This window comes from Aplysia californica, unplaced genomic scaffold (assembly GCF_000002075.1).
Source record: "Aplysia californica isolate F4 #8 unplaced genomic scaffold, AplCal3.0 scaffold00489, whole genome shotgun sequence".
In the NCBI taxonomy this organism is placed as follows: domain Eukaryota; kingdom Metazoa; phylum Mollusca; class Gastropoda; order Aplysiida; family Aplysiidae; genus Aplysia; species Aplysia californica.
In genome coordinates, this window is record NW_004797759.1 from 325156 (window position 1) to 352381 (window position 27226).

Below are 27226 nucleotides of genomic sequence, written 5' to 3' on the forward strand. Positions count from 1 at the left end.
CCCAGAAAACAGACTTGAAAATTTTTTTTTTAGTAGAGTTTTACGGCGCTTGCAACTGCATAAAGTCATATGAGTGCCAAGGGGTCTATGTCAACAGATAAGTCCTTACAGGGAATCAGGCTTACTCTGCTCACCTCCCTAGCTTCAACAGCACAAAGTCTGCTTCGACTATCAAAGCACCCTGGACCTGGAAATAGTGGGTCACACGAGTGTGACAACATAAAAAAGAAGTAGAGAAAAATGACGATAGTAAGGATTAGGATAGAAAAAGCAGCAGTTCCGCGTTGCAGTTCAGCCACAGTTATGAGTATGACATTGATGAATCAGCCCATTTACAATTTTACTGAGCAAAGAACATGTTAATGTCCCCCCTTTGGGAATGGTCTAAAGACACTTCAGTTAGTAGCACAGCCGCAGGGGGGTGAATTAAAAAAAAAAATTAGAGAGAGAATGTTTCATTCTTTAAAGAACTGTACCTGGAATCTAAATTATGTATTTTTTCTCACTTTCTTCAACATTTAGAATTTGAATTTCAACAAAATATTTCTCGAGCATATTATGCAGTGATACCACAGATCAAGAAACTGCATTACAAAATAAAAAATCAACCTTGGGCTTAGTCATGATGTGGTAGAATGAGAAATTCATCCTTTGTAACCCCCCCTCCCACTCCCCCCTTTGGTCACTCTTCATGAACTATGTCATCAAATTTCATTAAAAAGCGAAAGGAGAAAAAATTCTATTTGCTGTCTATGGTAATCATAGATGTGAGAATTAAGTTCACTGGTTAACTATTTATTGATTTCGTTGTTGTCCTTTTGACAGAAGAGTTTAATTAATGCTGTTTTTATCCGAACCTACTCAGATTTTATTTCAACATGAATGGACAAGATGTGGATAACCTGAACGTATACACTAAGACTGGCACTACGCTCCCTTCAGCACTGTGGTTCAGGCATGGTACACAGGGTAGCCAGTGGGTTTCTGCCTCAGTGGACATTTCAGTACCAATTGATTTCCAGGTAGGCTGCTCTGTCTATTTTGTTTTGCGTATATATATATAAACACACATGCAAACAGGGCACTCCTGTTAGCTGGGCTGTCATGCAGAATGCCCTAGTTCGAATTCTCAGTGGGGAGCTCTTGAATATTAGTTGTATTGCGGAGTTTTCCAGGCTCATTCATTTACTGCGCTTGGTGTTATCAGAGACTGATGTGGAATTTAGAAGTCCTGCCTCTTAAATAACCTTACTGTGTTGAAAATAGTGTAAAACCCATACAGTTATCAGATAAATTATTACCGGTAATTACAAACAAATTCAGATGAGTAATTAATAGAGAATACAGTTATTGAATATAAGATTTCTTATGGTAACTAGCAATAGTGTTTTTAAAACTTGATTGGAAAATACAGTCTTGCATGCACATAATGAACACACAGGTATTGAAATAGGCACATAGCAAAATGATTGTCATGTTCAAAATATTTTCTTATATGTGGGGCATCTGGTGTGAAATGAGGCCTTCGTCAAAATATTGAAATAGAAGAAAGAGGCATTTTTGTATTAGTTTGGTAAGTTTCATCGAATTTTTTTTTTTTTTTGCTCAACGCCTTTTATGTCTATAAAACAACACATTTCCATGTGAACTTTACTGAAAAATGTTGACTAAAGGCACAAAACATGTAAACTTTCAGTTTTCATGGACTTTCATGCTATAGAAAGTACCAAACTTATGTGACCATTTTTTTCGCTTATATTACCTCCGAAACTAGATGACCCCCATCTACGTCAATTACAAATATCTCGACTTCTATTCAAGATCGATGGGTATTTTATTTTGGAAAGCAAGCAAATGAACAAATTTTAAAGTTATACCAATGACTCTACGTTCACAAAAAGTGACAAGCGCCTGATTCCACCGGGTCATGAGACATAATAATAATGTATATTCATTGTATTTACAACCTGTACACAGCAAAATTTGAAAATATCAAAAAGATCTGCGTCCCACTGATCTGGCTATGTGCGTGCTGGACTAGATATTGATTGTGGGACTATTGCACGTTGTACATGTAATATAATATGTTAGGTATGCTGACAAAATGATTTACATGTCGGATTTTAGCCCTGTGGACATACATAGAGAAGTCAAATAATTTATAAGTTAAGTTTGTGAATTTTATTATATGAAATGATAAAGTACAAGTCAAACTTACAAAAACTTGGCATCAGCTGAAATAGTACCAATTTGATGTGTTGATTTTCTTCCACATTGTCAGATACCGTCAGTTAGATGCAAAGTCTGTGAGTGACTAAGGTGGGAAGTGAAATGTAATTTTCTTACTGTGCCTCCTCCTTGACGGAAAAAATGCCTACACGTAGTCTCCTTTTGAGCTGTTCAATGACTAAAAATTTTTCAGAAGCAATTTTCCAAGATTAAAAAATGTGAAGAAATGAAAAAGCTCTATCTTGAATGCCAAGTCATCGATTATTCTTTTTTGGTTACTTCCAGGTTGTATTTGAGGCTGTTCGAGGTAGCGGCTATATGGGTGACATTGCATTGGATGACATCAAACTCAACACTGGAACATGCTCATCAGGTATGCTGTGAATTTGTTTTTTTAAAAGGATTGTTTTATGCCCTCATCAACACAATTTAAAGCAATTCGGTGTTTGGCATTCAATTCAGTCATTGTACTTTCTTAAATTTATTGGTACCAGTAGGTTAGAAGCAGAAATTTTGTCTTAGCAGAAGTAAGGTCCTCGCCTCTAATTTTGCCAGGTTTTCCTCCCTTTTGAATCCAGGGTAGGGTTGTAGATGGAATAAAGTACAAAAAGCTCTCTTGGATGAGGAATAAAAACTTGCAGGTCCCTTGCACATTTGAAAATTGGAGAAAAACAGGGTTATAAAAGCTGGGTGCATGAGCAAAGTAAAAAAAAAACCTTAATCCCTCATATTAACCTCTTCACTGCTGAGTAGACGTATGTTCTGGCTTGTGTTCTCCACGTATGTTATTTCATCAGGCTGACCATAGAGATTTTAGTTGGTATAGTTACAGCTTATGATTTTTCTTATTCTGAAACAATCCTCTGTTTACATATTCCTTGAATTAACATTTTATCTTGTCTGTACAGATGTTGATGGAAACGTTTCAACAGTGAATGGGTTAAAGATTTAAAAGACATAAATAAAAATAGTTGTGCCAATGACTTTTGAACTGCCTGAAAGACTAACAAGCGTAACTTTAGTTGAAATACAAAATGCATTTTTGGATCAGAGTACTGTTTTTCATTTTTTTGGTCAATGTGGAGCGGTTTCATGTAACCCTATGAGGGAAACGGTAGGTAATGGCTTAGAAATTGATGGGGATGTGTACACATTTTTACCCCCTCAATCTAATGGATGTCCTGGGCACTCTGGAGTGAAAGGCAATGAGGAGGCTGATAGGCTGGCAGGCAGTGCCGTAGTTGATGGTGAGGTGAAATTTGACAACGGAGAAGTGTTGGAGACCCTGGAGAAAAAGTTGAGGGATGAAGAAGACAAGGAGACAGCATAACACCACGCAATCATTAAGATGCGGGAAATGGGGATAGAGAGGGGAGAAGGAAGAAAGGAACGATTATCTGGAAAGGAAAGACATCGCCATAATCAGACAGCCACTGGAACAATCAGTATGGATACCTTGCGGGCTTTGGTGCTGGGGAGAACTGAGCACTTATGGACCTGTCCGGTGTGCAATGACGTTGTTGCCCAGGACAGGTAATACAGGTAACAGGTAATGGATGCACTGCACTGTTATTACAACATAACTTTTACTTTCCCTCTGTTGTTTCTATCTGTCTGTCTTACTTTTTCCCACCACTAAACGACCATTATTGTGCTGATGTGCTTCTCTTTACTCAAACAAACAAACAAACAAACAAACAAACAAATAAACAAAAATTAATTTATTCAGGGGCACTGACATTACAAAATGAGCTCAGCTTGATGCTAACCTCATTTTTCTCTCTCTTTCTTCAGTTACTCCAAGTCCTGGTCCCTCTGGTGCTACAAATGTAGTCTGTACTTTCGAGAGTGACCTGTGCTCTTTTAGACAGGACACAACGGATGATTTTGATTGGGTCAGGCATAATGGTGGAACTTCATCCTATGGCACTGGGCCATCCGCTGACCACACAAAAAACACTGCTTTCGGTAAGCTTACTTAACCCTATCCGCTCTTTGTGTTTTACTATCGTATCCGCACGACGTGGGGAACTCTGTGCCACCACTTTCCAAGAGGAAATTTACTCGTTAATCCAATCCGTACGCTTTGCATAGCAGTCTGTCAAAATGATTTTTTTGAGAAATACTGAAAGTTTTAAAGAGATCTTCATACTAGAAGTATTCTAAAATATGAAGAATACAACCCCGGGGGTACAAAATGACCCCAGGGCGTACGGATTGGGTTAACAGTAAAAGCTGGCCAACCTTCTTTTCTTAGGTTGGAATCAGGCTGTCATGGCCATGAGAGGTTGTGAGTGAGATCACTCTTCTATCAGAACTTTAGTTGTGTGTGTTTGTGTTTGTGTGTGTGTGTGTGTGTGTGTGTGTGTGTGTGTGTGTGTGTGTGTGTGTTTGTGTGTTTGTGTTTTTGTGTGTGTGTGTGGGTGTGCCATGTCCAGGTCCTAAATTTTGAAGGACTATGGGACCCAGTCTTGGAGTTCTACTTTTTTAATGTTATGACAGTGCTGCATGTCTGCACTATACATGTAGGCTACACTCCTCATCAGGCTGGAGATTCTAATAATGGCTGTGCGTGGAGATTATGAAAGGGACTTGTCACTGGTGCCACTGGTATAATATAAATGTGAGTGTGGGTTTAGTATAGTTGACTCACTTGAGTTATAGTTATTTTTCACCCAACAACCATTGCAGCCTGACAATTTGGGGGTATATTGAATTGTTGACCTCAAAAAGACTGAAAGCTATCATCATTTTAAAAAAGAAACAAAAGAAAGAAAGAAATGCTCTCATAGAAAAAGAAAGCTGTATCTAATTTGTCCAAATAGTTTTTATTTGATCAGTATTTAGAAATGGCAATGACTGGGGGTTATGCCATTTTTTTGTGTTCAAAATATAATAAAATCATCTATTGCAATATGTGGGGTGACTGATGTAGTCCGTTACAGCTCATAAGGTATCTCTTATAACTTTACCAAAATTGTAGTAAAATGAAACGAGTTGGTCAACTGTTGGCTTCCTGCTTCCCGTAGCTTGCAACCAAAAAACAGCTGAGAAATTGATCGATAAAGCTCATCCCTTATATATACATGGGATTAGGCCACCAGGCCGGCGGTGCGTCCCATAAATACTGAGGAATAGGCTCAAGAAAGTTAATACAGCCACATAAAGCTTGCTGTTGAACGGATATATACTTACCGGCAAAAGTAATGTGAATTCACATGACACAAGAAGAGGAGAGTAAATTGAAGCAATATTTGTATTTAGAGAAACAGGTTTGAAGTGTCTCAAATTGCACAAAACAATGCTTGAGAGTTGGGGATTTGCTTGGGAACAGATTTTGTTATAAGTACCAGTCAGTATCTGGTATGGCCCCCTTTAGCATTGATGACAGCAGTGCATCGGAGGTGCATAGAGTGGACCAAGCGATTGATTTGGCAGTTGGGGACCTGAACCCACCCCTGAAGAATAGCAGCACCCAGTTGTGCAGCTGTCCGGGGTATGGTCTGGAGTTGGTTGAGACGCCTCAGAAGGGTTTACATCTGGTGATTGGGGTGGGTGAGGCATGGTGGGTATGTTGTTCTGCACCAGGAACTGCTGAGTAGCACGTGCTGTATGAGGCTGGGCTTTTTCCTGCTGAAAGAGGTGGTTTTGATGTCTCTGGAAAAATGAAGCAACATGAGGCTGCAGGACTTTGTTGATGTAGCTCTGTGCCGTCACTCTGTTGCCACGTCCAGGTCCTAAATTTTGGAAGATTATGGGACCCAGTCTTTGATTAATACCGATTGCGTCCCATATCATCACGCTTTGACCTCTCCACCTCTCTATCTCATGATGTTTTATTAAGCTTTTTCCTGGCTTTAGTTTCTGCTTTCTGAATGTGTTGTGTCCATGTGAGACGCTTGTCAAAGATTATTCCAAGATACAAGGTACTTCTGTTAATTCTCTAACTTTGGGGGGGGGGGGGGGGGGGGGTGTCCAATGTGATGTTTTTAGGCTCAGCCTGGCGGAGAGTGAAGAGTGTAGCAGAAGACTTTTCTTTGTTTACGGTTACACACCAGGTTTTTGTCCATGTAGTGATTCTGTCCAGTGCTAATTGCATGCGATATGTGGCAGTGGTGACAAATTCCTCAGAGCACCAAATAACCAGGTCGTCTGAATACAATGCAGCATGTATTCCTGTGAATGAAGCAATAAATTATACCTGTCACTATCCAGGTGATCCCCACCGCCCATGACTCCCCACCAAAATTTACAAATCGCCCACTAGCGGATGTTATCACCAGGTTGGCAAGATTTGGCCTAGCCTCTCTGGGTTAGACTTTGGGGATTAGGTCACATGCAAGATTATGCTGATGAAGCAAATCCCCCCTACAAATTACTAATTTGTAGTGAACAAATTATGCTTCTCCCCTGAACCTCTGTTTTTGATGGATGTACATCATTACCTCCCCCCCCAAAAAAAAACAACAACAAAAAAACAAAAACAAAAACACCAAACAAACCAAGAACTTATTAGCTTGAGGTCCTTCTGAAGAAGAGCCCATTCTAATACATTTTCAATCTGATATCTGATTTAGCAGAAATAATCATGGATGTTTCACTTTGTTTTTAGGCTACTACATGTATGCAGAGGCTTCATCCCCTCGAGTTTCTGGAGATAAAGCAAGACTGGAGAGTTCTACGATTCCAGCAAACCCTTCTAAATCTGTTTGCTTGAATTTCTGGTACAACATGCATGGAAATGGAATTGGTTCCCTCAACGTCTATGTCAAAAAAGGAGGAGTGATGGGAACTGCAGCCTGGACTCGTCATGGTCAGAAAATTGAATGCTCTGTTAAGCTATTCTTTGGCCTAAAAGTCAATTTTGTGGAGCATTATGACTTGCTGTATTCCCAGTTTAATGAGTTTGCCGTTTATCTTACTGTCTTCTTTTCATTTTGTTCAAAGTATCGTCCACTCCTTCCTATATATTATTTGGCATATAAGCCAATTTTGTGGAGCATTATGACTTGCTGTATTCCCAGTTGAATGAGTTTGCCGTTTATCTTACTGTCTTCTTTTCATTTTGTTCAAAGTATCGTCCACTCCTTCCTATATATTATTTGGCATAAAAGCAAATTTTGAGGAGCAATATGACCTGCTGTATTCCCAGTTTAATGAGTTTGCATTTTATCTTACTGCCTTATTTTCTTTCTCTACAAAGTGTCTTCCTCTACTTCTTCATTTTTTTGGTACCAATCTGCTTTCAAGATTGTTTAAGCCGCTCTGTGTCTGTTTTGTTTTAAATACTCTGACCGGATGTGTTGCAGGAGGCTGACACTGGTAAATCCTACTTTTCTGTTAACCTTTTACTATCAATATGTTGTTTTTAATTGGTCTTGCTTTTTCTTAGCACTAAAGGACTTTTTTATGTTAATGTGCTGATGTGCTTCTTTTTACTCAAAACTAAGCACGAAATTAAAAAAAATTTTTTTACTGTTCACTTGCTGGATTTGAACAATTTTTTAAAAAGTGCTGTGCACCACACATGAAAGACTTTCTGCTTCACAATATTTTCTGTTGAGAAATGATTTTTGCTGTTTCTGTGTGAATATATTCGAGGTTGATGTATGTTGCATATGCATTCTTATTTCTGTGTGTGACCCTCAGACCTTAAGATCATAATAATAATAATAATAATAATAATAATAATAATAATAATAATAATAATAATAATAATAATAATAATAATAATAATAATAATAATAATAATAATAATAATAATAATAATAATAATAATAATAATAATGATGATAGGGCAATTTTAGTCAACTTGTTTTTTCTATTTGGCTTAACTCCTTTCATTTCCATTTAAAAGCACATTTCTGTTTTGAGTTTACTGAAAAACTTTGATCAGAGGTACAAGAAAAATTTGGAGTTTTCAAGGACACTACAACTTTGGATGTCATCAAACTTTGGGGCCATTTTCTTGCTAGATTTACTTCTAACACCGGCCAATCCCCTCCTCTTCATTCACAATAATAATAATAATAATAGATAGCATTTGTATACCGCATATCCCCGCTCAACAGCAGGCTCTATGCGCTTTACACTATATTATTACCCCAGCAGACCATAGTACACTCCGAAACATTCTCAGCTTCCTGGGAAGCATACAGTGCGAGCAGCCGATTAAGCGCTCAAACACTAACAAACTGACAAGATCTTTCGCTGTCTATAGCCGGGTACCCATTCCCACCTGGGTGAAGTGAGGAAAATTCGTGTAAAGTGCCTTTCCCAAGGACACAACGTCGGGCCCTTGATGGGATTCGAACCCACGACCTTACGGTTGCGAGTCCGAGAGCCTAACCACTAGGCCACCGACGCCACATAATCTTGACTTCTATTCAAAAGAGAAGGGTATTTTTTTTCCCCAAAGGATTGGCAGGTGAACAGGTTTTAAGACCACTCATTGCTCCATGTGCCGAACAATTGATGAGCACCTTATTCCTCTGCGTTGTGATACAAATTTTTACTCATGATTGATTTATACAGATAAAATGTATTCGGTCAGTATTTCCATGAAGAGGTACATGAGTGTATTCGAAATGTTTAGGTGCTCACACTTTCGCTTTCCTTGTTAGCAGCACAGGCATCATCATCAATGCCTTTCACCCCTGGCAGGGTATAGGCCACATACAAGCTCCTTCCATTTATCTCTATCCTGGGCCATCCTTCCAAGCTCGTTCCTAGTGAGCTTCCCCTCTCTCATGTCCCTTTCCACACATCTCCATATCTCTTGTGGCCTACCCCTGCCTCGTGGCATCACCCACTGTTTATTTTGCTTTACACAGATCATCAAGGCGCCGACTGGAAAGAGGCTTCGGTGAGCATTCCGTCCAGCAATGCTCCGTTCACAATTGTGTTTGAGGCAGTGAGAGGCTCATCTGCTTATGGCGACATTGCCATTGATGATGTACTAGTGTCCGATACAAGCTGTGCTCACCCAGGTAAATCCTCTGTTATTTTAAAAAAATTTTTTTTTCTGTTCACTTACTAGATTTGAACAATTTTTTAAATTAAAAAAAAACAAACATTTTAAGTACTGTGCACCACACGTGAAAAACTTTCTGCTTCACAATAATTTCAGTGTTGGGCAAGGGAGGTACTATTTTCTGTTGAGAATTGATTTCTGCAGTTTCTGTGTGAATATATTGGAGATTGATGTATGTTGCATATGCACTCTTATTTCTGTGTGTGATCCTCAGACCTTAAGATCATAATAATAATAAAAATAAAGATAGATTGCATTTATATAGCGGTCTATATCATACGAGTTTAAGCTCTGAGCGCTTTTCATTGATAACATTTTCACTGAGCATAATACTTCATTCACAAAAGATGAAACATTTCACAGTAACAAAAAAATCAGTTCGACCACATAAAGAGGAACTTTCACAATCATGCATTAATTATATACATGCAAGGACAGCAGTAACAAAACATATCAGCACTTACTAATACTCTGCAACTAAAAATTAAGCAAATGAGTTGAGCAATCACTTAAATGTATCTAGATTTGTTATTTCTTTGAGGTCCTGGGGCAAGGAGTTCCTGATTTAAGGGCCAAAAAATTTGAAAATTCTCTCACCAAAAGAGCTGTAAGCCTTGTAAGCTTTTCCCTACCTAGAAGTTCTGTAGTGGAGTTTTCTTATCCTACATAGAGATGGTCAGCCATGAGAGGAGCTGTATGGACCGGTTTTCTTGATACTATTGTAGAGACTTGACAGAACATCGAGTTGTGAACTAAGTAGAGACAAATTAAAGTTTATTCATAAGCGCCTTATATACACATGTGCTCATTAACAATAATACAACACTGTTTTAACTGGACTACTTTTCTTGCAAGTGTCGTGTGACTAAGTCACTACACTATCAAGGTGTAGAGGGAGGAAATAAAAATTCTGAGGTTTTAAATTTGCTTCGGTCAAAGGTTTATCATTGATTACAGTGAAGATTTTAGAGTCTTTATTTGCTGTGCAAATCTCATTGTTTTTGTCATGTAATAGGCGGTACCCATAGGATGATCAGTTTGATTAATTGGTCTCTGATGGCTTCAGTGTAAATTAACTGATCACGTGACTCACGGCCTTGAAAACAAAAGCATCTGTTTTCGAAAGCCATTGTCGGTTTAGTTCAGTTGGTACCGATTATAGTACCTTTTGCTCCTTCATGGAGGAAAATATGGCTAGCCCCGATGACCAGACCAAACCGAAACAAGCCAAACCAATCCTGCCAATGGGCACCACATCAAAGATCAAAGTGATTTCTCATCTAGGACAATCAGGTACCCTCTCTTCTGACTTGTGAGGATTCGAGCCTTTGCAGATCTAAAAGATTGGTGTCAATTAAAGTGCTGAGAGGAGGATCAAAACAGTTGAGCTAAAAATGTATTCTATCAAGTTGTCACTGCTGCTTTATATCATTTAAAGAAAACATCTTTTTGTGGAAGGCGGGGGACAATTAGAATTATTCTTTTACTTTTTTAGCTTTTATTAGAAAAGTGAGGTATCTTTTGACTGGCTCAATCTGTGTTATTCTCACAGGCAACTGCAACTTTGACACTGGCTATTGTTCATGGACCAATGATGTTGTTCATGATCAGTTTGATTGGCAGAGGACCAGCAGAACGACTGGGTCCTATAACACGGGGCCAGTGAATGACCACACGTTGAAGAATTCCTCAGGTGAGGTGAACGTTTTCAAAAGATGTATGTTCTCCTTCAGAATGCTGTTTTTGGGCTGACTTTCAAATTTTGGAGATGTGTGTTTTCCCCATCTCAGGGGGTTACATCTTTAAAGAGTTAAAAATGTGTTCTTATTGCTGCTGTCATGAACTGAATTGTCATTCTGTGCTGAAGCATAGGTAAAAGTAAAGTTAACATGAATGTTATGTCACTGTCGAAGACTTCGACCTGTCTAAGACAACCATTTTTCTCCTCAGGAATGAACGGTCATCTTAGACAATTTTGACTGTATATCAAAGCTTTGCCTTGTAAAACTTTCAACTCTTTTCTTCTATTCGTTGTAATAATCTGTATTATAGTTTGGTAATACTGATGACCGTAAATCTCAGTGTAAATATTTACTTGCTAATGTTCGAGATACAGGCATTTTGAATGCGAAATGGCACTGTAGTTCCATTAACTTTTGTCACTGTCATAACACTCTCATATTGGTACATTTTTTCAGGTCAGTATGTGTTCATCGATGCTTCGAGTCCTCGTGTGCAAGGTGACACTGCTAGATTTGTGAGTCAGGACCTGAACTCTACCTTACCCTCTTGCTTGCACTTTTGGTACAATATGCATGGCAACACTATCGGTACTTTGAACGTATGGGTGTCTCAGTACAGTGATGGTAGCCTCTTGCCTATCTGGTCACTCCAAGGACAACAGGGGACGGACTGGCTTCCCGCTTCAGCCAAGATCCCACCTCAGACTGATAGCTACCAGGTAAGATTAATAAGATAAGATAAGATAAGATACATCTTTATTGTCCAGATCCTGGCACATTGGTTTGGTGTTCCACCACGAGTACACACACACACACACACATGCACACACACACACACACACACACACACACACAAACACACACATGTACACACGTGCACGCACATGACCACAAGTAGGCTTACAATCACATACATAATGTAAATGAGCAGCAATATAAACAATAATAATCGTAAGCTAGATACACACAATGTGATATGTGAAGTGTGCTGGCAAAAGGAGCTACTTCTCAGATTCAAGTCTCATGTAAATACATCACGCTTATAGGTGAAGCTTTTACAATTTATGAGTATAAAATAATGAAAGGCATGGTATAGTTTAAAAATATGGCATAAATAGAAAATCTACAAATTTGACCCAAGTGTCGATTTTTGGCCAATGTCTCAATTTGACCCAAGTGTTGATTTTTGGCCAATATCTCCATATGTGGATTGTGAGAAGCAACTAATTTTGTCAGCACACCTCACATATGTAGGCCTGCAATGTGTGTTTGGTGCATCTATAATAATTTGAAGCTGTAGACGTTTTACCACACACCCACTGACCACAATTTAGATAATTTAGGCTGCTCATTTTAAGATGGGCTGCTTCAGCCCTGTCTGTCAGGGTCAGCCAGAGTAAAGAGGAATAGAGGGAGGGAAGGTTTGGATGAGGAGGAGGAGGAGGAGGAGGAGAATGACACACGTCCACAGAATTCTTGGCTCTTTGGGCGAGCCAGCCAAGTACATGTCATGTTGTTCTCAAACGCAATGTTGTGTTTTTTTATAACCTGTAACTATAACTTAGGGGAAGTGCAAATTTTAGTTTCTTCAACTGACTGTATCAAACCACAGTGTTCACTTTACACATAATGATGACTCATAGCCATGACACTGAATCCACACTCATCTCTCACACAGGTGAGAAGCATTGGTAAAACTAAACCCACTGGGTTTTTCTTGTCTCTTTTTGCAGGTGATATTTGAAGGCAAAAGAGGAAGCAATTGGGATGGAGACATCGCACTTGATGATATCACATTTGATGGTGCTGCTTCTTGCGATGGTACGTGTGCGTGTTTGTGTGTGTGTGTGTGTGTGTGTGTGTGTGTGTGTGTGCATGTGTGCGTGTATGCATGTGTGCATGCGTGCATGCGTGCATGTGTGAGAGAGTTGGTGTGTATGGATGTCGGTGCGCATGCATGTGTATACATGAAGGGGTGTGTATATATATGTGTGTGTGTGTGTGCATGCGTGCATGCCAATGTGCCAATGTCTGGACAATAAAAAGATTTATCTAACCTTATCTTAAATGATGCCTTGAACCTTCCCATGACAACCAATATAAACAGTTTTGTTAAATAATTTCAAAAGTGTTCATCCCTATGTCGGATAGTGAAAATATAAATATATTTATTGAATAATTTCAGAAGTGTTCATCATTATGTCAGGTAGTGAAAATATAAACATTTTTATTAAATAATTTCAAAAGTGTTCATCGAATTAAAACTTACTTAATTTTGAAACTGATGAGTGGTAGGAGAAGCCCAGGATAATCAATTGATTTTGTTACGAGTTTCTGAGCAGAGAAATAAGTGGTGAACCATGATCTCCGATGTCTGTTTCAGATTTTGCACTTGAAGATGAAAAGTATTTGCTGTTCGGATTGTATTGTTTATAAGACTGTCAGCTCATTTCCTGGATGTCTGATCTCCGGTCCTAAAATTCTCTTGAAAAAACGGCTCGCTAAAATTTGCACTGTTCTCCTACAGATAAACGGTTTAGAGCTATGGTGGATATTCATCAGTGTACAAGTATGTTTGAGCAGTGTGTAATTTTTTTAGTGGAAGTTTTCTCTCTACATGGATTGTGCATGTGTACGATATACATTATGTGATTTTTTTTTATTGGGTTGCACATTGAATATCTATCTCTTGGGGATGAAAATGGACAATACAAGTGTGATTTATTGTTATCTTATTATCATAAAAGCCTATTTAAGATACTGGAACTGTCATTGCAATGACCAATCTGCTGTATTGAGATTAGTTTTTCAATATAGCTGCTACCAAAGAAAGTAAGACAGTCGAAGTAGTCCGAGATGGCCATCTATCGTCGAGAAGGAAAGTGGTTGTCTTAAAGAGGTGGACATCTTCGACAGGATCGCTATGATAAATGTGGCATCATGATGAAATCAGGTGCTCATCAAATTAATGAAAAAGAAGAAATGGACACTTTGCCGCTTAACTTTTCCAGAAAATTTGATTCATTGGTTGCGATGGATTTTTTTTCAGTGTCCCCTACAAAGGCAAGGCCAACTTTTGGTGCTGTGACCCTTCCCCCTAACCTGGTCAATTCAAGCCCAACATCAAGCACCACTGGAAAACCGTCTTCCACTCCTTCAGGTAATGACATTTTTTGGTTATTCCCATGACCCTGACCTTTATTCTTTTAGACTTTCTTAAATAAGCCCTCAACAATCGTCGTGTTGGACTGTCCTGGGCTGATATAATTAGTTGCTGGAACATTTAATATGACGACATACTCGTTTATGCTTTTTTGTATGAAGCTGTTCCATTATATTCAGAAGTACGACTTTCATTTTCCACCATTTTCAATTCCTTTGTAATGTTTGAAGGGGCCAAAATATTGATAAATGACACCAACGTTTTTGTTTACAAAATTGACCCAGATTACATCCCAAATGTTATAATATAGTAATGGTTTATCATTTGAGACTAAAAGAAGTCGACATTTTCGACATTTATCCCCCAAAAAGTGGTTTTTGGTGCACCTCGGTGCAATTTTAAATATGACGAATAGGAAGAAGGTCTTGAAAGGTCCTCTCAGTTCAAAAACCAAAAGCCTGTGCACATAATGTTCCTCATTTAATGTACTTTCAGAAAATGTACAGGTTTTTGGAAGCAAAGTTCTATTTTATAAATAGTTTGAGCAACCATTTGATCAATAGGGACATTTTATGGTTGGCTGAGAATATTCTGGCTACTGGAAACCATATAACAGGTCAAAAATGTCACAGTACAGTAACAGATAATTTTCTGAGAGGCCTATAGTTTTTCTGAAAAAAAGCAAAGCAACTGGATCTTGACCATCTCTGATACTAGGTACCAGAAACTAAATTTTCAAAGTAGCTATATGCCAAATGAATCCGTTCCGTATGAAAGGCCAATATCTCCTGAGAATTGTAATGCCTTTCTTTAACATCTCAGTTGATTTTAAGAAAATGGTAGCTTTTTAAAATTTGGTCAAATTTGTTAAAGTCGCTCACTGGCTGCAACCCCATGTTTGACAGATAATAGAAGGGTACCAGGTTCACCAAACATCTCCACATTAATGAGTACAATAACTATAACATAGATATGGAGCCTAATTTTTTTAAAGACTGTAAGATCATTACAAATCAGTATTTTATCGCCACAAACACGATGATCTGTCATTATTTCAACAAAAACACTGAGCGTTGACCCAGCCGGCACCCCCCCCCCCCCCTTGCGGCGAGCGTGTGGGACCACATGCTGTTGTGTACCGAGGGCTCCCCGTGTGGGACCACATGCTTTCTGGGTTTCGCGGAAGGATTGATGAAAAATTGTACCAAGACGATTACTTTATTCTAATAGAAAATAAACTGATCTTTCTTCTGATATCTTTTTTGAGCCGGTATTTTACATATTTCGTGTAAAAAATGATCTTTAAAAACTTTGACAGCATTTTTAAAGGCTTTCTATTTAAACACCAAAAATATACCATGGGAAAGCCCATTCAAAGCTCTACAGTTCTCCGCCAATGAAAAGACGGTATTTGATCATGAATCTTTCCGAGAAGCATTTGAATGCATGTGTGTCACTTTTTGAACCGGCCGACTACGCATTCCGACCACGAGGGGCTTCGCTTTCCTCGGCGATTCTCCAGCACCATTGTAATGAGGAAAAGCAGAACTTTGACAGGGTGTACAGCATTTGGTGTTTTATAGCGAAAGAGCAAAGAAACAGTGATCTGAATTACCCCGATCTTACCAATACCACGCGCTCAGAAGGCCGCGAGTGCCCGCAAGGCCGTGTTTACGCTACCTACTGATACTGTTTGGTTAGACCAGTCAGTGCTCACTACCTGCTGGTTGGTCATAGAAGTTACGATGCTTGATTTTGATTTTGTCACTTGGATACTGAAATCAGAGCATATTCATGTAACAAATTTAATGCTGAACATGCTGATTTTTTAAAATTTTAGAAGTATCCTGAGTAGTTTTAAAGGCATGCCTCATTTTGTAACACTGAATGTTAAAACAAAGTTTGGTGAAAAACCAAATTTCTAGCTTATTTTATAATCTTTGATGAAGTACATGTACAACACGTTGCAAAAATAACTAATTAAAAATATTTAGACTTAAAGTAGTATAAATCCTTTCAATATGTTAGTAAGCAATGGTAAAACATGTTTTTTCTGATGGAACTTAATTTTTTAACCAGCTATGACTTTTGTTGCCCATTCACCCTGTTGCTCAAAAATAACTGTGCTGACTACTTGGACCTTTCTCCAGGCACACTCACTAATTTTTCAATATTTTGTTTAGGTTCCTTAACTTGGTTTTGGCATGTCAAGGTCCCCAAAAAACTGTGTGGTGGTTGGATGTTTGTTCGAAACTCTGATCTGTTTGAAGATGGTGTCAGATTGTCTTGTAATATGTCTCTGGATATTATTTGACTAGAATTGATGAAATGTGTTGGCCTAAGATCACAAGTATAAAAAAGATCAACAGCTTTGTAAACGACCCATCACACCCCCTTTCCAGACAAATTGTAAGATGACGCAGATATGTACCTCTAAATACAAAGATAGAAAGATGCTAAAAATATCTCTTGCCATTTTGGTTATTACTGTCAGAATAAACATCAATGTGTATTGCTTTTTTGAGTATGTATCTATATAACTGTAAAGGTCTTGTAATTAAATTCCTGCATGTGGTTGAAAGATGCATCTGATGTTAAATGTACTTTTTGTCAGCTTTACTTTCTTTTCGTATTGAATTTTTATGAGAGTAATATATCATTTAATTTGTATGTATACCTGCATGACATTGTGTTTTTAGGGTCCTGTAGAGTCAAGAACAAAGTTCCTCTGGGACAATAAAGTAATATCTTATCTTATCTTATCTGATTTTGTATGGTCCTATCTCATCTTAGCATATCTTATCTTATCTTATCTTACTTTATCTTATCTAATGACCAAGACACGTCTATGTTCTGCTAGATGTGTGGGCTCATGAAGAAGCTGAGTCATATGTGAGGCATTGTAGTGGAATAAAAGAAAATGGAATTTTTCCAGCAGATTTAACAGTTTCTATCAAATTTTTGTCTTTTGTTTTTCGGCTCATCACCTTTTATGTTCATTTGAGAACACATTTCTGTGTTGATTTTACTGAAAAATGTCGATAAAAGGTGTCAAAATATAAGTTTTCAGTTTTTAAGGATTCTCAAGCTATTGAACTCACCAAACTTTGGTGGCCATTTTATCTATAATTTTACCCCTGAAACTGAGTGACCCCCTGCCTCATTCAATCATGAATATCTCGACTTCTATTCAAGATAGATGGTTTTTTTTTCATTCAAAGCAAGAAAAATGAACGCGCTACACGCCTCATGATGATATCAATAACTCCATAAGGCCAAAAACTGACGAGAGTCTGATTTTATTGTGTCATGACATATATACTCAACACTGGTGCCGGTATAGCGCCTGCGATTTTCGGACAGGCAGTTGTGAAACTTGTTAAAGTAATTGTGTCACGACGCAGTGGAATCAGGTTCTCATCAATGTTTGGGGATGTGGAGTTATTGATATCATCTTAAAGCTTGTTCATTTTCTTGCTTTTGATGAAAAAATATCCATCTATTGGCCTATAGATATTGAATAGAAGTCAAGATATTTATGCTTGAAGGAGGTGAGGGTCGCATAATTTCAGAGGTAAAATTATGAAGAAAATTGCCACCTAAGTTTGGTGAATTTTATAGCTTGAGAGTCCTCAGAAACAGAAAATTTACATTTCTGTGCCTTTAATCAATGTTTTTTCAAAAAAATCCGCTCAGAATTGTGTTTTAAATCAACTTAAAAGTTGTTGAGCCAGAAAACAAATTTCATTAAAAATTGCCAAAATGGCAGAATATGCCGATTTCTTCGATTACATTTTTCAGACGTGTGCCTAATTTCATGATGCTGACTCAAAATTTTTAAAGTCTGTATAGGTGTTAGTTTTTTGTTCTACAATGAAAAGTTGTGCTCTTTGTGATATCACTTTGTTTCATTATTTTTTTGGAAATTATTCTTTTTATGTTTGGGCTCGGGTAATATATTAACTCATTAACATGTAGGCCTATTTTTATAACAGGTCAAAGCGTCTCTTGTGACTTTGAGTCCAACACTTGTGGATGGTCTCAGAACCAAAATGATGACTTTGACTGGAGGAGGAACACATATGGGACATCTTCTACTAGCACAGGTCCAACAAGAGATCACACGACTGGTAGGTTAAAGAAGTTTATAATCCAGAGTTGACCCACATCAAGATATGGTGTAATTATTATTATTATCTATTAATAATTAATTAATTAATTAATTAATTAATTAATTAATTAATTAATTAATTAATTAATTAATTAATTAATAATGATAAATAATAAGTAGCATTTATATAGCATATGTCCCCACCCAACAGCAAAGCTCTCTGCCGTTTGAAATCTATAATATATCCCCAGCAGGTCCTAAAACCCTCAAAAAACGTTCTCAGTTTCTTGGGAGGCATAAGGATAATGATAGTAGTAATGATGACGATAATATTAATAATAATAGTAATGGAAATAATTCATTTAGTGCATAATCCCATACATGCATGCTCGCATGCACACACACACACACACACACACACACACACACACACACACACACACACACACACACACACACACACACACACACACACACACACACACACACACACACACACACACACACAACACACACACACACACACACACACACACACGTGCGCACACACACGCACAATCTTGGACTTTTCGTAAACTGTCTGTGGTGTTAGAATCTATAATTATGACAATTTCTTTGGGGAAGGAATTCCAAATTTTAGGGACCTAAGAAGAAAAATCTCTTTCACTCCGCTTATTTAATTTTACAGTGGGTACTTTCATGAGATTACCATCTGCAGATCTCAGATATCTTGATGGCACACTCAGTTAGACCTTTAGGATATTGTGGGGCCTTATTGTTCATTCATTTGTGACATGTGTGTCGTGATTCAGTGGAATCAGGAGTTTGTCAATTTTTGGGCATGTGGAATTATTGATATCATTTGAAAGCTGATTTATTCGCCTTTATTCCAGTGAAATAAATATCCATTTATCTTGAATAGAATTCAAGATATTTGCGATTGAAGGAAGTGAGGTTGCCTGGTTTCAATGCTAAAATTAGCGAGAAAATAGCCGTCAAAGTTTGGTAACTCCAATAGCTAAAGAGGCTTTGAAAACAGCAAAATGACATATTTTATGCCTTTCATCAATGTTTTTCAGTAAAATTTACATTGAAATGTATTTTTATATGGACCTTAAAGAGGTTAAGGCAAAAAATAAAAATTCGATAAAACTTTCCAAACTGCTGGAAAAATGCCTTTTTCTCAAATTTCGTTAGTTTGACGAGTGCCTGATTTCACCACGCTGTCTCACATATATGTCATCTGCAGATCTCAAATATCTTGTTGGCATATATATATATATATATGACTCAATTGTATATGACTCTATTAAGATATTGTGGTACCTTGTTGTTTATGCATTTGTCACATAAAAGAACTATTCTATAATCAATTCTTGCTTTTACTGGTAGCCAGTGTAACTTTATCAATAAATGTGTTATGTGTTGTTTTGGGGATTTTTTAAAGACAAAATGCGCAGCTCTCTTTTGTAGCTACTGCAGTCTGTTAGTCATTTTCAAACTTAAATTGGCAAGGAGAGAATTACAGTAATCAATATAGTGCTTGCTGCAGGTTACACATGATAAAACACTATCTGATGAAATCTTTCACAGTCTATTACAATTACCACCTGAATGAAATGAGGAAAATACGTGTAAAGTGCCTTTCTCAGGGACACAACATTAAGCCCCTGACGGAGTTTGAACCCACAACCTTTTAGTTGTGAACCCAACAGCCTAACCACTAGACCACCGCCATTAGAGGGGGTGGGATAAATTAACTCATTCGCTACGTATTATTTTCGGCTTGTGGACGAATTTTTTTTGGGAGGGCGAAATGAGATGATGACTAGTGCACAGTTCACAGGTCCTTGGGGCCATAAATTCAAGTAAATATCAACATATTATATACCAACATTTTCAGTATGGTTTGTAGAATACATCTGTATTGTTTATTTGCGTATTTTTCAACTTTGGTTCCTGTAAGAGGCAATTATGCAACACAATTGTGATTGGCTGCGGATAAAATTTGAAAATAAAAAATTAATAATCTCAGGTGAAACTCTAAAAATATGTTTGCACCTAGTCAAATGATGCATCAAAATAACCATAACTGTATATAGAACAGGAAAATATTGAAAAAAGTGCAGTTATTTACATACATTCCATAATATTTGTACATTTGGATCATAACATCCGATATTGAAATAAAAAATAATTTTAAAAATAATTTTGAAAAAGGATCACAAACGGAAAAAAACACTCGTATCTTATATGGAATTATTCAGAATTGCATTTGAAATAAACCTATACATGTCTTGAGTGGTACTTTTTGAGTACTTTCCCCAAAAAGTAGTGATTTTGGCGATAAAAAAATATTTTGACTATTTAGCTCTAGGCCTTGATCTAGTACTCAAAAATATTGATTTCTCAATTACAGTACACTGGCAATTTGAGTTCAATAGTATCAATATTATAAAGAAGAGTCCTACATTTCTTAAGTGAGCAAAATAATGATACATTTTGTTGTGTAAAAGTACTAAGATTGAAGTCTTGGCTATAATTTGGGTTTCGCGATAAAACAATGTCGCATAAACTTCGAAATCGTGTTTCAAAACTGAATCAAAACTTCCGATTTTCGATGGAAACGCTTGACCCTGAATTCAACATTATATTGTGACCTTTATTTTAACATGGATATGTGGATTGGAATAGAAACCAAGCTAAAATTGAACGTCGGTTCTCGAGCCGCCGGGGGCGGCTTAGCGTACTGACGGCACTTTAGCCGCCCCCCCCCCCACAGCTCAGCGTAGCGAATGAGTTAAACAGAAGGGTGTTCATATTGACAAATTTGACGATGTTTGTTTGACGGTTTATTGAAAAAGATGTCAAAAAGATCAAATTATTGCTCTTTAGATGGGTCCTCTTTTTTAAAATAATTTTTTTTAGACACAGATTAGATAATGCGTCTGGATAATGATATTATATTGTTCATATATTTGTCCGCAGGATTTGGCTATTACATGTACATTGAAACCAGTTCTTACAACTATGGCGATAAAGCAGTTTTAACTAGTGCACAAATTTCAAGGCCTACAGGTTCAACAAAGTGTTTCTCAATGTGGTATGTAATAATGAGATTGTCTAAACAATTGAAGACCTGAGAGCAACAACAAGGTTAAGTCACATTTTCCTAAAAATAGAGATCTGCATGTCATCCGACAAAGGACTATCTATTAGTAGCACTGGCAAAGCGCTATTCTCTTCCTAGGTCCAGTTATTCTTGTCCAAAAATGCAAAGGCTAAATGCAACAGCAAGGTCAAGTCCAATAAAAAGTCTTTTTAAGCCCTCTGATCGGAACCATCTTGAATGTGTTTCACGAATTAGGTTTTTGGCTCATTTTCCGGAAATCAACTAAATGTGACTTGACCTTGGTGTTTTTCTCAGGTCTTCAATTTTGTACGTTACACATGTTTTTTCCTTCCCCCTCTTGTGTCGACAGTGTTTAATCTTGTTCTTTTATGCCTTATAACCTAGACAGGAGAACATTTATAGCCTTATGGAAATATACAAGAATGTATAATAATTATCAAAAGTATTTTGTTAACTTTTGTGGATTTTTGGAAAAAACGGGAAACAATCAAAATTCGAATTTAGACTGCATGGTTTGAGGGCACCAGTAATAAGTTCCCCTTCTTTCCTTTCTTGCTGTTGATTCTGTCTATATGTTTTGTGTTTTCTAAACTTGAAACGACCTTTTTTTAAATGTATTTACATTCTTCCTTTTACAAAGAAAAGTAAGGACCCAAACATAATAAGGTTTACAGTGCTGGAAGAATTATAGATGTACAGGAAGCTTCTTCTAAACTTTGTAGCATTATTCCATTACAAGGCTTTCTTAATTATGTAATGTAAAGTAATTGTCACTTTACAATCATTTGTTAATGATTTTGCAAGCTGATTAGTCCCTTTTTAGTTTCCTTATTAATGATATTACACGTTTTTTTTTCTTTTTTTCCTCGTTCTCGATATTGCATGTAATATTTGTCCCTTTACAGTTTGTGTTGATGAGGTTACGTATATTGTCCATTTTTCATGATTTGTTAATGATGTTACATGTAATAATTCTCCATTTTTGATGATTTGTTAATGGTATTCCACTTGTAATATTTGTCCATTTTCACTGACTTGTAAAGATATGTCGTAGAGTATTTTACCTTTTTCTCAATGATATTGCCTATAGTATTTGTCCCCTTTCAGTATATTGACTCAGTAATATTGCGTTTAGTATTTAACCTTAATCTGTGGTTTCTTAATCTTGTTACAGGTATTCTATGTATGGAGCTTCGGTGAATGAACTTAAAGTGTCCACCGTGTCATCTGGCTCACGGAATACAATTTGGGTTAAGCATGGGAACCAAGGTCCTGGGTGGAAAAAGATTACATATGATCTGGATAATTCTGCTCCTACACAGTTCACGGTTGGTTCCTTTTTGACACTTTCACTATATTTAAACACACACACAAACACGCAGGCACACATGCATGCACGTATGCACACACGCACGCACACACACTTCACACACGTGCACGCACACACACACACACACACACACACACACACACACACACACACACACACACACACACACACACACACACACACACACACACACACGCACACACACACACGCACGCCAACACATACAAACACACACACTCATGCAAGAAGGTAAATACACTCACACACACACGCACACTCACACACACACACACACACACACACACACACACACACACACACACACACACACACACACACACACACACACACACACACACACACACAGGGGGCTCTCGTGGCCTAGAGGTTTAGGTGTTGGCCTCTCATTCAAAGGTCCCGGGTTCGATTCCGGGTAGCGACCAAAACATTTTCTTCTCTAAAATTGTCTCCTTTCACATCCTTTCCTGATCTCTAACAATGTTCTGTTGTCTGCTTTCATTTCCACTTTCTGCCCCCACCCCCTCACCTCCTTTGCCCCCTCCTCTGGGCTCCTGACTCTTTCTGCAGCCTTTCTACTGCTACTCCTTGGTTCCTCCTAACTGCTGTCTTTCTGCCACACCCCTGATCTTCTGGTAGGAAAGATCTACACGTAGCCTTCTTGGACAAGGGCGAAAAATCTCGGAGGGCCTGTGTGCAAGTTGCGCACGTTAAAGATCCCTTGGTGGTCTAAAATCGATAAGAGTAGGCTTCGGCTGCCACCCGAGCAAAATTCAAAATTTCCTACCAACTGAAAATATTAGGAGTGTCCCGCGCGCTCATATGACCTATGCAGTTGCGAGCGCCATAAAACCCTTTACAAAAAAAAACAAAAAAACACACACACACACACACACACACGCACGCCAACACATACAAACACACACACTTATGCATGAAGGTATGTACACACACACATACGCACACTCACACACACACACACACACACACACACACACACACACACACACTCATGCATGAAGGTATGTATACACACACACACACACGCACACACATACACACACACACTCATGCATGAAGGTATGTACACACACACACACACACACACACACACACACACACACACACAAACATGCACACACACACACACACACACACACAAACACACACACACATACATAGTTATTTCCTCATGTGTGTACATATATATTTATGAATGAGCTTTTCCCAAAAGGTGGGGGCTTCATGAGGGTTAATGAGGCCAAAAATAAACGTTGATCAGTGAGTCCGCTTAAACTAAACGCAGTTAACCTAAAAACAGTGGTAAATTGTAAAGAACAATAAAATCCCCAATTTTTAAACTTCTATTTGAGCAGCCATTCTAAACTGAAAACTCGGCTAAATAAAAAATAATTTGGTGGTCCCACAGATTTCATTTTAAGTGGACTCCACTGTATATATATATAAAATGCACAGTTGAAGTTGTCTAAAACGGCCATTCATTATAAAGGAGAAAAACTGTTGTTTTAAACAGATAGACATCTTACACAGTGTCATTATAATGTAAACATTTATAAAAGGGAGGGAATGGGGAGTGGTTGTTTATACTGATGATTGTCTACTGCAGGTGGCTGTTATAGTAGGATAGAGTGTATATTATATGGCTTATAAGTCGTTTTTATGAAAATGAATTCACTTTGAAAATTCTTGTATTCTATGTGCACATTTTATGTATAAATTTAAATAGTTTGGTTATTTTTCTGCCCTTCTGATTTCTCTTTAACAGCTTGAGATCTCTGCAACTCAAGGCACTTCCTTTACAGGAGATATTGCTATTGATGACATTCAACTCTCTGATGGAGATTGTGCAGGTAAAATATTTTAACGGAAAGTTTCATTCATGGTTTCCACACTGTCTCCTTCTCGCTGAGGTAATGTGGCTCTGCTGGGATGTCTAGTGCATAAACGTACTAAAATAACTAGAAAAATTGATAAAATAAATAATGCTAAACACTTGTAGATTACGAGGGGATAAAAAGGCAGGGTTACATTTGGGTGATTTTGAGAAGTCTTGGCATGAAAGCTTGGCACTTCATAACTTCCAAAGTATTAAAATCTTCCCCTTGTATTTTAAATGGACCCTGCCTCTTTCCTCCTGTTATGCTTATGTTAAATTCCAGTGTGTTTGAACCCCTTTGTGATCTAGGTGATGTATGTGGTTTGTCATTTTTTTTTTTGTTACGGCGAAGGAGACAAGATGCTTCTGTGACGTATGAAGTTTGTCATGCCTTGCGAAGTGGGAAGACCATGATGATGACTGCCGTTCATCATAGGCTGTACCTGCATACTGCTTCTGTTAGATGCATTTCTTGAAACTAATTGCAGATTCACCTTCAGCTATATTTTTTCTGTAGAGAGAAATCTATTCCTTCTAGAGATAGAAGTATTTACAAACCAGGTCTAATTATTGGTGACCAGCCACTAAATCTAGCGCTACTCAAAAGTGGCGTTGGTGGCCTGGTGGTTAGGCTCTTGGACTCGCAACAGTAAGGTCGTGGGTTCGAATCCCGTCAGGGACCCGATGTTGTGTCCTTGGGAAAGGCACTTTACACGAATTTTCCTCACTTCACCCAGGTGGGAATGGGTACCCGACTATAGACAGTGAAAGATCTTATCAGTTTGTTAGTGTTTGAGCGCTTAATCAGCTGCTTGCACTGTATGCTTCCCGGGAAGCTGAGAATGTTTTGGAGTGTTCTATGGTCTGCTGGGGTAATAATATAGTGTAAAGCGCATAGAGCCTGCTGTTGAGCGGGGATAAGCGCTATACAAATGCTATTTATTATTATTATTATTATTATTAATTGTCTCAGAGGTTCCAAAGCTGTGCCTTGTTAAGCACGAACTGACCTGTGTCACAAAAGGGCTAATGGACGTTAATCTTGGAGGTCCCGCCTCTTAAATTATCTAATTGTGTATTTGACCATTTCACAAGTGTGATTTTACTTTAATTAGTGAATTGAAAGGAGTTTTTGAAATTTTTCTCAAAGGTGTAGGTGTCACAAGCTTGTCCTGCACATTTGAGATCCCATGTGCTTATCAAAATCAGCAAGGTGACTCCATGGACTGGCAGATTCATTCTGGCTCAGCTACAGTCAGCTCTGGGCCTTCTACTGACCACACCGCAGGGACCAACAGTGGTGAGTTCATGTCTCTCATGCCACACCTCAGTGTCCTTCTGTTCATTCAATGTTTCTCTTCATGTCTGTTGATTTAGTTCACATCTTGAGCGTTCAGTGGAAGACTATGTCAAAACATCGTTTATCAAAATGGCATATGCTGGAATCTTACATTAGGAAGTTAATCTCACCGTGAGACATCATGATGAATTCAGGCGTACGTCAAAACAATGAAATTGGAGAAAACAGCACTTTCCTTTCAATTTGGCAACTTTTATTGAAATTTAATTTTTTAGCTCAACACCGTTTATGTCCATGTAAAAACACATTACAGTTTTGAATTATCTGAAAAATGTTGATTAAAGGCACAAAAAATGCAAATTTACAGTTTCCAAGGACTCTCAAACTTTGGATGTCACCAAATTTTGTGGCCATTTTCTCGCTAATTTTATCTCTGAAACCAGGTGACCCCCACCTCCTTCAATCCAAAATATCTCGACTTATTTTGAAGATAGAGTGATACCAATCACTCCATATGCCCCAAAATTTATGAGTGCTTGATTCCACCACGTTGTGACACATGTTTTGTTCTGCTTCCTATTTAGTTCTGTTTTATTGATGTACAAAGACTTGGGTGGCATTCACCTGAGATAAACTTCCCACTGTAGAAGCTGTGTGTGGCAGACTGCAAAAAGGAAATTTGGGTGAATTCTGATGAAATGGTGTTTCGGGGGAAATTTTCTCATGTTGTAATTAGGACCAGCCTGTATCTATTTTTACATTGCCTACATAAATACTGAGTTGTAATTGGTTGTCTCTGCGTTGTATGCATGTAGCTCCCTGGCTAAGGTTCTAGTTAAAGTAAACTGACTGATTCTACAAAAACATATTTTTTTGACAGATGTTTTGGCCACATCCCGTTTAGAACTGCAGATTCCAATCTGTGATTACCAATGCATTGCTTGATGCTGTCTCCTTACAGGTCAGTACCTTTACATTGACACTTCTGGAAAGAGCCAAGGGAACAATGCTCTTTATGCCTCACCCGTGAATCCGAAAGCATCTGGTGACTTTTGCATTGAGTTCTACTATTTCTTGAGAGGTAATAATACGGGCACCCTCAATGTGAAGAAACAAGGAACTGGATCTGCGTACGATATCTGGTCCCGCTCAAGCGACCAAGGCACAGGCTGGAATAAGGTTCAGATTTCACAAGCGCTGACTAACACTTCCAAGGTAGGACACTTTTCTGGTCTGACAATCACTAAATCATAATTTCAGAGCAAGTCTT

At 38.0% G+C, this 27226-nt stretch overlaps 2 protein-coding genes across 2 annotated transcripts in view; both read left to right on the forward strand.

Annotated features, from left to right (window-relative positions):
* The first annotated feature begins 811 nt into the window (after positions 1–811).
* On the forward strand, positions 812–2952 carry LOC118478320 (MAM and LDL-receptor class A domain-containing protein 1-like). The gene is made up of 2 exons (XM_035971730.1): positions 812–1022; positions 2515–2952. Exons 1-2 carry the CDS (start codon positions 879–881, stop codon positions 2611–2613), a joined length of 243 nt encoding a protein of 80 aa, XP_035827623.1. The 5' UTR covers positions 812–878; the 3' UTR covers positions 2614–2952.
* A 760-nt stretch (positions 2953–3712) lies between these two features.
* Positions 3713–27226, forward strand: part of LOC101845641 (MAM and LDL-receptor class A domain-containing protein 1) — a 108782-nt gene continuing 85268 nt past the window's right edge. Inside the window, exons 1-13 of the mRNA XM_035971722.1 lie at positions 3713–4197; positions 6842–7042; positions 9063–9218; positions 10815–10955; positions 11461–11723; positions 12738–12825; positions 14054–14164; positions 18163–18297; positions 21267–21381; positions 22586–22739; positions 24546–24630; positions 25807–25956; positions 26918–27171. Coding sequence (XP_035827615.1) covers positions 6850–7042; positions 9063–9218; positions 10815–10955; positions 11461–11723; positions 12738–12825; positions 14054–14164; positions 18163–18297; positions 21267–21381; positions 22586–22739; positions 24546–24630; positions 25807–25956; positions 26918–27171 — 1845 coding nt within the window. The 5' untranslated portion in view covers positions 3713–4197; positions 6842–6849. The remainder of the gene's footprint in view (positions 4198–6841; positions 7043–9062; positions 9219–10814; positions 10956–11460; positions 11724–12737; positions 12826–14053; positions 14165–18162; positions 18298–21266; positions 21382–22585; positions 22740–24545; positions 24631–25806; positions 25957–26917; positions 27172–27226) is intronic.